The 13,728-nt window shown below is 44.4% G+C and overlaps 1 protein-coding gene across 4 annotated transcripts in view; it reads right to left on the bottom strand.

Moving 5' to 3' along the window:
* Nucleotides 1-13,728, bottom strand: part of GRM1 (glutamate metabotropic receptor 1) — a 295,440-nt gene that overhangs the window by 99,218 nt on the left and 182,494 nt on the right. For all 4 annotated transcript variants that reach the window (XM_030556515.1, XM_030556517.1, XM_030556518.1 and 1 more), the window contains exon 4: nt 2,338-2,573. In XM_030556515.1, coding sequence (XP_030412375.1) covers nt 2,338-2,573 — 236 coding nt within the window. The remainder of the gene's footprint in view (nt 1-2,337; nt 2,574-13,728) is intronic.

The raw sequence follows: 13,728 nt of genomic DNA, 5'->3' as shown, positions 1-13,728 counted from the left end.
TGCAGATTTCCTTTCAGGATTGATATAGAGTGATCATTTTGTGAAAAGTGTTCCCCCACAAGTGATAGTGTTTTAATCTTCTATAGTTTTCATGTGTGAGTTCATTCAAGAGCATGGTGATTGTCTGGTTTCAACCACATAACTCTCTCTGGAACGCTCCCACACTTGGATCAACTTTCTGGACACCAACGTCAGCTTCAAAAATGGAACCATACAGACAACCATATACCAGAAAACTGCACCTACCTTAATAGCTCCATCCAGTAACCATCTCAAATATAGCAAGAAATCTGTTATCTACAGCCAGGCATTCAGATACCACAGAATATGCTCCAAGGAGGAAGTCTAGAATATACACCTTAGTACATTTAAAACCGCTTTCAACAAACAAGGACACTCCACTGGAGAAGTGGATGGCATCATGGAAGAAGCCACCCAAATGCCCCCCAAAAGAACCCACTTCAATACAGTAATGAAACTGCCCCTGACTGCATACCCTTAGTTGTCACCTACCACCCCACACTGAAACCCATATGGGGCATCATCAAACAACTACAGCCCATACTTGCTATGGACTCCATCAGAAAAAAAATATCTTTCCTAAACCCCCACTCTGGCCAGCAAACAATGCCCCAACTTATCCAAGCTCCCCACAGACCAGGACACACCAACTAAAAGTAGCACCAGACTCTGCCAGAAAAACAGATGCAAAACCCACAGATATGTCTGCACTGCTACAATGATCAATACCTCCTTTCAAGATCCATGGATGCTACACATGCCTAGCACAACATGTGGTGTACCTCATCCAGCGTACTAAATGCCCCAACAACAACTATGTGGGTGAAACCAGACAATCATGATGCTCTCAAATGAAATCATACAGGAAAATGATAAAAGACAAAAACATCCTATTACTTGTGGATGAACACTCTTTACAAAGCGATCATTCTGTATCTGACCTATCGGTCCTCAACCTGAAAGGAAACTCGCATAATACTTTCAAAAGACGAGCCTGGGAGCTCAAATTCTTTACTCTGCTAGATACCAAAAATCATGGAGTGAACAGAGATCCTGGATTTATGGCTTATTGCAACAATCTGTAACCACTAACTCCATCTTTTTGTCCTAAGACTGCACAGGTGTTAACAGGTTACTCTACCTTGAATGGACAAGGCCAGTGCAACCGATTAGGTGACCTGGTAGTCGCCTAGGGCTCTAGCATTTGGGGGACAGCATTTTGGGTCCTTTGGCGGCCGGATCTTCAGCTGTCCCAGTCATCGTCGGCATTTAGGTGGAGGGACCTGGGGCAGAGGGGCACGGGGAGGACTGCCTGCAGCAAATAAGCGGGGGGGGCGTGGCACACGGGGGAACCGCTCCCCTTCCCAGATCACCTCTGCTCCACCTCCTCCCCTGAGCACGCTGCCCTGCTCTGCTTCTCTCCCTCCCAGGCTTGCGGCGCCAAACAGCTGATTGGCGCCGCAAGCCTGGGAGGCAGGAGAAGTGGAGTGGTGACAGTGTGCTTGGGGAAGAGGTGGAACAGAGATGAGCTGGGGCAGAGAGTTGCCGCACGGCTCTCCGGGCTGGGGGAGCTGCTGCAGAGGCGGAGGGAGTGCTCAGGGCGGAAGGGGGGAGCTGCCTCGGGGGGGCGCGTCAGGGCGGGGGGTGTGGGGAGCTGCCGCGGGGGGGCGCCTTAGTGTGGAGTGTGGGCGGAGAACTGCCACAGGGCTCGGGGGGGCGGCAAGGTGGAATTTTCGAATAGGGCATGAAACAGCTTTGCACTCGCCCTGTGAATGGTCCCTTATGATATGTGCTAACTACTTATGTTAAACAATCTGTTCCATCCTGCATTTTGCCGTGATGCTGGGAGTTCCTTTCCAGATCAGAAGAAGAGCTCTGTGTGGTTTCAAAGCTTGTATCTCTCACCAACAGAAGTTGGTCCAGTACAAGATATTACCTCACCCACCTTGTCTCTCTAATATCCTAGGACCAACATAGCTACAACTATATGCATACAGTGTCTATTCAGTTGCCTATGCAAAAAGATTTGGTATTGAACAGATATTCATATCACGAACTCCATCACATTTGACATTAATCGCATCACTGTTAGATGCAGAAGAAACAAGTGTGTTTGCAAGAGGACAGGGTTACACTGACAGGGCAGTAGGAGAGCTTACGTAGCCAATGCAAATGGCACATCTGTTAGTGAGGGTTTTGGTCTCATAACTCTGAGTTGAGCATTTTTCACCAGCACTAACTTCACATTAAGAAATCAGGAAGAGATGGGTTTCTCAAACCACATAGATCCAGATGAAAAAATATTTAATTCTTTACCGGTGCAGTTCTTTTGAAAGTTGGGGTTCTCGAGAGGGTGTCCTGGAAGACGACACTGGAATCTGTGCTGCCAGAATTCGGGAAACCAGGGATTTCGGGTGTTGGTGTCCAAACGTAACTTCAAAAAATAGTCATCAAATGACAAGACCTCTGGGGACTGCAGTTTGATAGTGATACCTCCATTTGCTTCAGGTTCATAACCTTCAATTACTTCATCTCTGTCTGCCCAGCCATCACTGAAAAGAGGGAAGGAAAAATTATTACAGAGATACAGGAATCTGGTGTGAAAGAGCACCTAGACAAAACCAAGCTAACATCCCTTGAAAAGATACTGTCAAGGAGATATCTAAAGCCCATTCCAAGTGAGTCAAAAATGTAGGCATAGAAGTGAAAAGCTAATTGGAAAAATTAAGGTGACTGCTCTGGTTAGCAATGTTGAACTATTGTCAGACTGAGGGCTGATTAACTCATTAGGAATTAAAGGGAGATACTTATCTTCAAACTGATTCCTTTGTCCCACTTGAAATAGTCTAGGTATGCTTCGGACGTGGGATGCTATATTTTTTGTGATTGAGAGAATACTGCATTGCTCATTCTATCCTCTAAGGGTCTAAACTCAATGGAATAATAATGATTTTTCAAAACCCTGGGACTTTAGCACGATATAGCTGTGATCTCAGCAATCATGGCTCTGGAAGCTAGCAGTAATTCAAATCAAACATAAACTGAGAAATGCATCAGGGTGGAAGAGAGAGCGGGGAGGAAGAATGTATAGGAAAACTGAATCAATTGAAAAGAAAGCCACGCACCGTTTTTGCTCATTCTGGAAATCTATGAAAACATGTTTTTCTTACAAACAAATGGCTTTTATTTATTTTTACTATCAATCCAAACTGACAGTGCTAAAAATAAAGACAATCCTAAAACCTTGAGGAGAAAAAAAAATATTTCCCTGACCATATTACTTGATGAAGAGTCAATTTAATGGTTTTGAATGAGGTCACTTGGCTTAGCATCTGATTTTTAAGTTAGTTCACTAACTCCAAGTTCACTGATTTAGCCGCATCCTCCCATTCTTCTTTGACTCCCCTTAGAACACGGGTACTTAGGTTTAATTTAAGTGCAAATGTAAGTCAGCCCACTTTAATTTTAATGTGCATGGTCATGTCTCCAGAGAAATAGATTATTTTGACATCCAAAGAACTAGCTGCATCCATCTGGAATGACAACAGTAGCACTCTGCCACTGAAAGAATTTAATCTCTTTGCTTCAGCAACAGCAGCAAGGAGATCAACAAAATCAATGTGACTGACCACTAAGAAAAGAACATCTGGATTATAGCCACCAAAATATAGGCTCCTTCCAGTCTGAATCTGCACTGATTATGCAGAACTCCCAACAGATACATTTACATGGGCTCCATTCTAAGGAGTAGACTGTACTTTATGCAGAGCCCTGAGCAAGGATACACATTAGATTGATCAGAGATACACATTTTAAGGCAGGAGTCCCTCTTTCTGTGGTCCCTTTCATCTCTATGATACCCCCTACAATATGTCAGCTGTACAGTTCTTGAGAGGGGAGGAAACCAGGACTCTTCCTATTCCCCCCCACCGCTTAGCCATTTGCTTGGAGGAATAATTGGGTGCACAGTGCAGGGCTTTGGAGCAGAGCACGGAGCAGCTCCGGAGCAGGGGAGCTGCAGCTTTTTGCCTGGAGCTGGAGCGGAGCCGGAGCACAGCTCCAAAGCCCTGGCAGAGTGCTCACTTACTGCTCAGCACCTATATCCTATGACTGAGTAACACATGCACAGGTGTAAGGGAGTAGGGGGGAGGCTTTCATAGTCCATATAGTGCAAATATCAATCTAGCCCTATAAAAACAGTGAGAGGTCCAAAGTTTGTTTCTTTTAAGTAAGAAAACAAACAAAAAGTCACTCCTACAGCATAAGTAATTACATCCTAGTTGCGCAATTACTTCATTGTGTCACAACATTTGTGCTTTTCAACAAACCATAGAGTCAAGTAGGATAATTACTGAGTCAAAAGGATTTATTAAATCAAGTCACTTTACAAAAATTTATATATAACTTTGGCTTGGAAAATGTTGCCACTTCCACTCTGAAAGCAAAGGACATTGTGTCAAATTCTTTGAGTTATAGGTGATGGAAGAGCTACCTTGATTTGAAATGTTGACTGTCTAATGTTTCTGTGGTGTCTTCTAGCCCAGCAAAGGCTTGTTACTCCTCAAATTCCTCATGTATTTAAATCTACCTGAAACCAGATGTCAGCTAAATTTGAAGGAATATGCTGTAATCAAGCAAAGCTTTGTTAGCAACCTTCTTTTGATAATCTGGGAGCCCAATCCTGCTTTCAGTAATGTCAGTGAACCTTCACTCATGACTGCTGTTCTGTGCCAGCTATAGGGGCTCTCAACACTCAGTTGAAGGGAACAAATGAGGATGCTGGTAGCAGGGCCTGAATGAGGGAAGATATCAGCATCTTAAGAGCCTAATTGGCTCCTACTACTTCAGTTGTATGCCTGTTCTCAAGTGAGTTCAGGAAAGCAGCAGGAAACAGAATGCTCCCTGAGAAGCTGGTGTTAATCAGTCCAGGCTCCTGAGGGTGCTAGAGAGGTACATAAGAGGCTTCTCCTCCTCTCTCTCCCTGCAGCTCCTGCTGTTTTCTGTTATTCCCTCTCACCTTTTCTCCTGCCTGCCAGTTATGTCTCTTGTGCCCTCCTTCCTCCAGAACAGCACTCCACCATCTCTGTGCACGTAGAGCAAAGAGAATACATATGCACCAGCAGCAGACAACAATTTTCTACACTCTGGGTCCTAGTGGCGCCTGGCGCCTACTTCCCCCTCTGCACACAGTCTGGCACCTGAGGCAGCCGCCTCAGTTCGCCTCATGGTAAGGCCAGCTTTGTGGGGAATTGTGGCAAAGCTAAAGCTTGTTCTATTGCCACCTGGAGTTCCTGCAAATGGCAGTAACAGCAGGTGCTGAGTATGGAACATGGGACTCTGCAGGGCTAGTCCAGATCAGTAGGGAGCTCCCTGCTGCCAGTCCCTCTTTATTGCTGAATGCCAATGCTCATCCTTCTCCCGGCTCATCAAGAGGTGTGTAAGAGAATGTGGTTGGGGGAGGGGCAGTTTTAAGAAGGGAGAGAATGGTTCTGAGCCTCCAAAGGATGTTTCTAGTGGCAGGAAGAGGAGGTTCTGAAGTGAGGCTGGGGTCTCTAGGAGTAGGGAGAAAGCTCCGAGCCTGTGGGTTTGGGTGGGGATTTTGAGCCTCTGGTAAGTGCAGGAGGGGCTTGGAGCAGGCTGGATGAGAGGAGATGTGATTTTGGAGCCAAGGTGAGGGCTCTGAAGTGTGGGATGGCAAAGCAAGAGAAGGAGTGGTGTTCTTAGCCCGGGGACCAGAGTTCTGAGCCTAGGGGTGTCAGGTCTTAGGTGCCAACTTTTCCAGGTGCCAGTGGGTGGTCACCTCCAGCCCCGTCCTGGCTCCTCCTGCTCCGCCTCCTCCTGCCCCACCCCCATCCTGACCCCTTCTGCAAGGTCCCAACCCCAACTCCACCCACTCCCTGCCCCTATTGGACCCCTTCCCCAAATCCCCGCCCCAACCTTGCCTCTTCCCTGTGCGTGTCACATTCCCCTTGCTCCCCCCTCCCTCCCAGCAGGGCCACCCAGTGGATTCAGCAGGCCTGGGGTCTTCGGCGATGGGTCCCGCGGCAGAAGGACCCCCACCGCGGGTCTTCAGGGCACTTTGGCAGCGGGTCCCAAGGCGGAAGGACCTCTCACCGCCGAATTGCCACTGAAGACCCGGAGCAGAAGAAGCTCCAGGGGCCCAGGCCCAGACCCTGCTAGAGTTTTCTGGGGCCCCCGGAGTGAGTGAAGGACCCCACTCCAGGGGCCCTGAAAAACCCTGAAAAACTCTCTTGGAGGCCCCTTCAGCAAATTGCCCCACTTGCCCCCCCCCCCCGGCATCCCTGCCTCCCAGTGCTTACTGGTGCGAATCAGCTGTTTTACGCAGGAAGTGCTGTGAGGGATGAGGAAGAAGTGGAGTTGTTGCATGCTCAGGGGAGGCAGCAAAGCAGAGGTGAGCTGGGGTGGGGGTAAAGGACAGGGAGCTGCGGTGGGTGCAGAGCACCCACCAATTTTTCCCCACAGGTGCTCCAGTCCCAGAGCACCCCTAGAGCGGCGCCTGTGTGTCAGGTAGGAGGAAATTTCTGGGCAAGAAGGTGTGGGGTTGGAGGAAGTCTAGGGAACTCTGAGCCTGGATGGAGGTGAGGTATTTGAAAGGGTTGAGTATGGAAGACAGTAAGGATGTATAGGAAGGTAAGAGAAAGTTGGGAGGGTTAGGGGGATGGAGAAGAAGCAATACTTGAAAAAAAATTGTACAGGAAGAACAGACGGGAAAATATTTTTTTCTCCCCATCCTTCCTGTTTTTCTAATATGTCCCAGTTTTTCATTTTGAAAAAGGGAGGGTAGTGGAAGAGGGGCCCTGGTAAAAACCTCCCCCATGTTCTCCTCCCAACCCTGTGCTAGTGTCCTAGCATTTCACTTTTAACATGTGGTCAAACTGCAAGAAAGCAGTCAGGGTGGGAAGGGTTATTGTATTATGGTCTCTGCCATCCTACAGTTTATGTTCGACACTAGAGACCACTGCAAAGGAGCAACACTTCTAATTATTCTGGACCACAGACATCACGGGCACCAGGTAATCATGTACTTGGAGCACAGGAATGCTGGCACCACACACACACTCATCTTATTATTATTAATCAGATTTTTAACAGAAGTGCCTAGAGACCACTGATGCTCAGGGCCCCATTGTGCAAAGCACTGAACAAGCAAAGAGGAGCGGATGGCTCCTGTCCCAAAGAGTTATAATTTAAATAGACAAGACAAAGGGTAGGAGAAAGGGATAGAACACACTGTGATCAATGTTATAGTGGCAAACATTAACCTCTCTACCTCTTTATATGTTTTATTAACTAACCACAGAAAGATCTAAGGAAAGGAGGAACATGGAGTGTGCAAGTTGATCACAAACTGAAACACTTGGACAGGGATGTTTGCATCCCAGGGAGGGCAGCTGTATACCTACAAGCTAAGGCCCCAATCCTGCTATTGAATCCATGTGGACACATTTGGATAGGTCTACATTTATGGAGGTGTGTACAATAGAGACACTGCATGCCCAGTTTGTATGGGTATAAATAATGGTGTAGACAGCAAGACATGGCTCAGTCGAGTAGAGTAGAGTGCCCAAACACACCTGAACCCTATGGTACGTACCCTTCATAGCCCTCAACACCTTAAAGCAGTGGCTCCCATGTCTGCACTACTATGTTTAGCCATGTAGTGTCCTGCAGGCTTCCCTCGCTGCAGGAAAAAAGATTCTGGCAGCCAGCAGAGGGGAAGCAGTGCACAGAGACTCCAGCGGCTCCCCGCTGCTGGAGCCTTTCACTGCAGCAGGTAGCTGCACGTGCCCTGTAGGCTGCCGCAAGTGTAGGCAAGGTCTTAATGTAGCTTTGTGCATTTACCTGTGTGAGGATCTGACTGCAGAATCAAGGCCAAGAGATTACACATAGACGTGCTTCAAAGGGGGTCCTGAACATCCTATTAGGTCAGTGAGTCGTTGGTTAAAGCAGGGTGTTTCATAGTGTTGGAGCTCTAATAGAGAAAACACTAATTAATCCATTCTTGGCTAGGCAGTAGTGGGCCCCCTTTCAAGGAAAAATGTTAAGGCTGCGATTTTCAAAGCAGCCTAAGGGAGTTAGGTGCCCAACTCCATTTGAAAATCCCAGTCTAAGTGATTTTTTATTGTGAAAAAAATAGGATCATGAAGGCCTTCCACAAGTTAGATGCAATGAAGGTTCCCAGACTTGAAGAAGAGCTCTGTGTGGCTTGAAACTTGTCTCTCTCACCAACAGAAAATGGTCCAATAAAAGATATTAGCTCACCCCACCTTGTCTCTTGGATATCCTGGGACTGACGTGGCTACAACTACACTACATACATACATGAAAGATTGGCATTGCTTATGGATGCCACAAGGTAGCAACATATCCACTAACTGTATTGCCCATTACAGTTACCATCAGATCGTGTTTATTGTACAGTGTAGTAGTCTTGAGATGAGTCTGGTAGCTGCTGCTATATGGAGGCCTTTAAAGTGTGAATGCAGAAAAGCAGCTAGAAGGGGACATGTGTGGGTGTGGAACTAGGAGCAGCGTTTGCTCACTGTCAGAAAAAAGAGGCAACCAACTGTTTTCATTACTGTTTCATGTTGTTTGTCACAATCAAAGTGGTTGCCAGTTCTCTGCAAGATGCTCTTCATCTCTGTCCCAATTTAGTTGCTGAAACCCTCATGCTGCTAAATGCAAATGCCCCCCTACAAAAAATCAGATCAAATGGGAAATACCCCTAAGTTACCTCTCTCTAAGCTGTTACTACTTATCAACACGGATTGATTTAGGGAAAAGAAAATCATTTCTGTTTAGATTTATTATCTCAGTGGTGTGTTACACTAGGAGTTTCTGAACTGTAGTTTAAATAGCAACACCTGAATCTGTTGTATTTTTTTGAAACCCAGACTTTAACATGGCACAGATATTCCCGTGATTCCAACATACGAAGAAATAAAATGGATTTCCAGTTTCCTATTTTTTTCCAAATAAGAACATACTGTCAGCTGTTTTTTTGTATAGATTGATGAGACAACCAGCAATCAAGCATTCTATTTTCATCCTCTTCAAGACCTTAATGCTTACGCTGTGCTCTCCTTCACTCCCCAGTGCAGTTCTCAGTGCATTAACATTCAAGATGCTTTTTCCAAACAAAGAAAGAAAGAAAGAAACAAGAGATTGATTAAGAATACATGAAAGATACATGGTGCTTTTCCATAGGAAGGTATTAATATTGCCTTCTTAAAGATAAGGTAAATGAGACAGATTCCAGTCCTACAGCCTTATATGCATGGATGGATCCTTGCATCCACACAAAGCTCCACAGCTTCATGGACTGAAGCTGTAGAAGGGAGCTGATTCATATGCTTTCATGTTTGCAGGATTGGACACTTGCCCATTGGCAGCTATGTCAAATATTTTTGGACTAGCCAATTAACTGTATATTTGTATTTCAGTTAAAGTATTTATATTGATAATTTAATTTTTGTGTTTTTTCCCCAGAATACTAAAATAGAAGATGCTAAGTGTTGAAACTGATTAGGAAAAACTCCTTTATGTGTGCTAAAGAAATGAATCTTGCTTTGTATTTTTAAATTCTAGCAAAGGTGCCTATAATCTAGAATAGTGCTTTTTTGGTACATATTGTTATAAATCCATATTATATATTCTTGCTTTTCTCTCCTTTCCATACAACCAAAGCACTTTCATACAAACCAAGCTTCCACCCTCACAAAGCATGTTTCTGAACACCCTTCTCATCACTGCTTTGCCAGTTATGTTTAATTTCTAAATGATTTAAACATGGGATTATCTTTTCACTTTCATTTATTTTTGTTTTTAAATGAAAACAATTGTACCCAGGGATATTTTGACATTTTAATCTGAAAGTCAACTTGCATGAAAATCTCCTGACAGGAGGCTACCAATCATTAGCCAGAAAAAGTGTTTCAAAGCAATAGAGATCCTAGTAGTGACGTGTGAATCATAAACCATTCAGCATTCAAGTCAGATAAATGCCCAGTATTCCGGGTGCTTATTCAAACTAACTGAACTTCTGGAGTCTAATGTCCGTCTGTATATCTCATAATAAATGGAATCTCTTATGGACTTCTGGTACTTCCTCAGGTACTTAGATATTGGCTCAGTATAAAAACTTCAGATAGATTCCTGTCTCGGCAGGTGGAAATACTACTGTAACAGCCTCTCTGTGGTATTTTGGCACAACTTGTTGCACTTCAAACCCAAGCTTAGTTTACAGGGCTAACCAAGCAAGTGCAAATGCTTCAGGTAGTCTTATTTCACAAGCAGTTCCACTGCAGCCAGCGTAGTCTGCTGCTATTCAACATGATTACATGATTAAAGGTGACAGAATCTGGCCCAGAGTAAATTCCATAAGAGGAAAACAAAACTGTCATTGAGAGGTCAGGGTATCCTCTCCTTGATTTTTTTTTTATTATGATTTTTTAAGTACTTGTCATTTTGCTCAGCCTGGAGGCAAAACATTCGCTCATTTCTGAGCAAGGATAAAGGCAGCACTGGCAACAATAAAGAGAGGGATAAATTCAACTAAAAGCAGGAATGTGGATATTATATATTCACATAGCATACACACCATACAAAACACTATGCTAAGAGAATGCAGATGTTGTCAAGCATTTGGGAGCCAGGGATTGGCAAAGTAACTTTTTCCCTCTTCTGTGTATGCATTGAGGATCTAATTTAATAGCCACTGAAGTCAGTTGAAAGACTCCAATTAAATTAAATACACATTGGATCAAGCCTGAAAATACAGCCTCCATTTACATGGAAGATCCCCTTGCTTCTTCAGTCATTCAATAGGTTACACATAAAGGCCCTGTATCTCCAAACACTTAGGCGCATGTTTAACTTTACATGTAATTCGTTTAATTAAACTCAGTGGCATTACTCAAGTACATAAAATGAAACACATGCCTAAGTGCTGGCAGGATCAGGCTCAAAGGCTGTACATTGTCATACCACAATCTTGGATTTGGTGGGAACTGCTTTACAGTCTGATTTCTACCCCCAGAAAAATTAGAATAGAGAAGTAGGATAATGATTTGCCAACTGATGGGCTAAAAGAATAACGGGACTGCTGCCTGACTGCCAAAAGCATCAAGAAGCAGTACATTGAGGGTTTCAGGCAGAAGCATTAGACAGAAGACCACAGAGCCACCTTCCCTGAAAATAGTTAAATGGAAGTGGGAAATTGACACTCTGGTGTCCTAAAACCCCTCACCCAAGGCCATGCACAATGAGAGCAATTAAAGAGTTGGTGTCCAACTGTGCAATTGTCAGCTTATTTTAGACACTAAACATTATTCATACATTGCACCCATCCTACCTAAGTCTGTAATCTTGACATGTCTCAAAAATTAAGGAAGTTCAAACCCAATCAGTATTTGGATTGAAGTGGTGTATATAACTGAGTAGGTAACACTTCTCCTTCTGGCCCAGCATCAAGCACGTGCTGCTGGTGGTGGTTGAATAAGATGTAAAGGAGAGGTCCAACAACATTAAAACAACATTAAAACTTGTGGTAATTAAAAATCTCAAGGCACTTTCTGCCAGAGTTAAAGTTTGCATACTGGTAAAATTCCAATCCAGGTAAGATTCTGCCACGCTAAAATTTCCCCTTTAGTTTCAATTATATACAGAATTCTTCACTTCCTGTCCTTAACTGTTAGCAGCACACAGCAATACGGGAACTAGTTACTTGTGTTTCATGCCAGAGCAAGTAATTCAGTAGTTGGTGAAGAGGTCCCAATATATAGTTACTAAGTAGATCCTTTTGAATGAATGGTACTGTGAAAGGAATCTACAGTACAACGATAAATGGTAGATCACTGTGTTTCATACAAAATAAATGACACTGATTTGACTTTGCAGAGTTTTTGGAATGCTCATTTAAAAATGCAGATGGTAATCTCCTGGACCATGATGGATTGTCTGTTTTGTAAATGTGCGTTTAGGAAGGTTTTATTTACCATATGCAGTGCATATATTTGCATATTATTTACATAATGTAAGTTAACTGTCTATCATATCAATATGTTATTTGGGGGTCTTTACTGTGAAGATTCTTGATACTATTTGCATCAACAGTATTTTGTAAGTGTGGCTGCTATACTCATGTAGTGAAGTTTTAACCATTCTCAAAGGTGCACACTTCTGCATACCCTGGAAAATCAGCTACCACACATACATTCTCATGGGCAATAGCTGATTTTTAAAAGTATACACGTGCTTCCTACCCTGATGCTTGACAGGAGAATGGAATCTTACTTCTGTATATTAGAAATGCACAATATTATGAAGCTTTGTGAATGTGTCACTTCTTTTCTAAACAAAATGTATGTGTGTGGGGAGGGGGGTTAGGGAGAAGGTCCATTTTCAGACAGATAAATAAATATGAAAGCCAAATCCTAGCACAGTCAGATCATCTAGCAGACATATAAATATACGTAAGAACCGATCTGAGCACCCAGATATAAAATTTCGATGTTTTAAGGCATCCATGTTCTTTAACTCTGTATCAGTTCCAGGGAAATCTTTGTTGAACTTATTGATGTTTATATGCTGGGGGTAACAGCTAAACTGTGATTGTGGCCCGATTATGCTAGGCAATGTACATACAGAGAGAAAGAGACAGTCCGCACCTCAAAGAGCTTACAGCATAGATATAGTACATTTTTAGGAAGATAAACCAAGTGGCATCCCAGCTGAGAATTCCATCCATGAATATATAAAGCTAAGGGACTAGGCTGTGTTGGTCCTCCATGGCCATGCAAGGGAAAAGAGAAATAAGGCCCCTCCATCCTCCACATAAGATTGACCCAGATCTTGGATCCAGGTGTGAAGGGATGAGAACAGAGCCATGCACCTCAGGACTTCCCACTGAGAGTAAGTGATCAGGGAGTGGGCAGAGAGGCACAGGGAGTAAGTAAGTGGAGACAGGGCTCCATCTCCTATGTGCCAATCAGCGGAGCTAGCTGACTGCCTGGGTGGGAGTATGATACATTTTGTAAAGGATTGATGCAGTATGTTCTGTGCTTTTTGTTATTTTGGTTTCTAGTGATTCACAGGATCAAGGAAATAGCTTGAACTCACTTTACCACCGCTCCTGTTCCCAAGTTGTGCAGGTTCAGTGCAGCAGAGGAGCTAGCCTTTAGAGTTTTCCTAAATGTTGACTATCACAGATGGGCCCAGAATTTTCCTTTAATGTTTGTATTTCTAATGTGATTCTCAGAAAGAGAGAGTCATCCTCTAGCCAGGGCCAGCTCTACAATTTTCACCGCCCCAAGCAGTGCGCCAAATTGCCGCAGAGGGCGACGGGGGCAGTCAGTGCGCCCTTAGGGTGGCAGGCGCCTTTCCGTGGTGGCAGCAATTTGGCGGCAGCGTCTATGTTTAGCTGAAGCCACCCCGGACAGCTAAACATAGAAGCTGCCGCCGAATTGCCCTCACCGCGGAAACGCGCCTGCCGCCCTAACGGCGCACTGACTGCCCCCACTGTCGCGGCGGCATTTCAGTGCGCTGCTTGGGGGCAAAACAACAGGGACTGCCGCCTCTTGCAGAATGCCGCCCCAAGCACCAGCTTGGAATGCTGGTGCCTGGAGCTGGCCCTGCCTCTAGCTCACCCCTCTTATAAAATAAGATTTAACAAAATTTCCTAGAACT

The sequence above is a fragment of the Gopherus evgoodei genome, chromosome 3, assembly GCF_007399415.2.
Source record: "Gopherus evgoodei ecotype Sinaloan lineage chromosome 3, rGopEvg1_v1.p, whole genome shotgun sequence".
Lineage (NCBI taxonomy): Eukaryota > Metazoa > Chordata > Testudines > Testudinidae > Gopherus > Gopherus evgoodei.
This window is presented reverse-complemented; position numbering and strand designations above follow the sequence as displayed.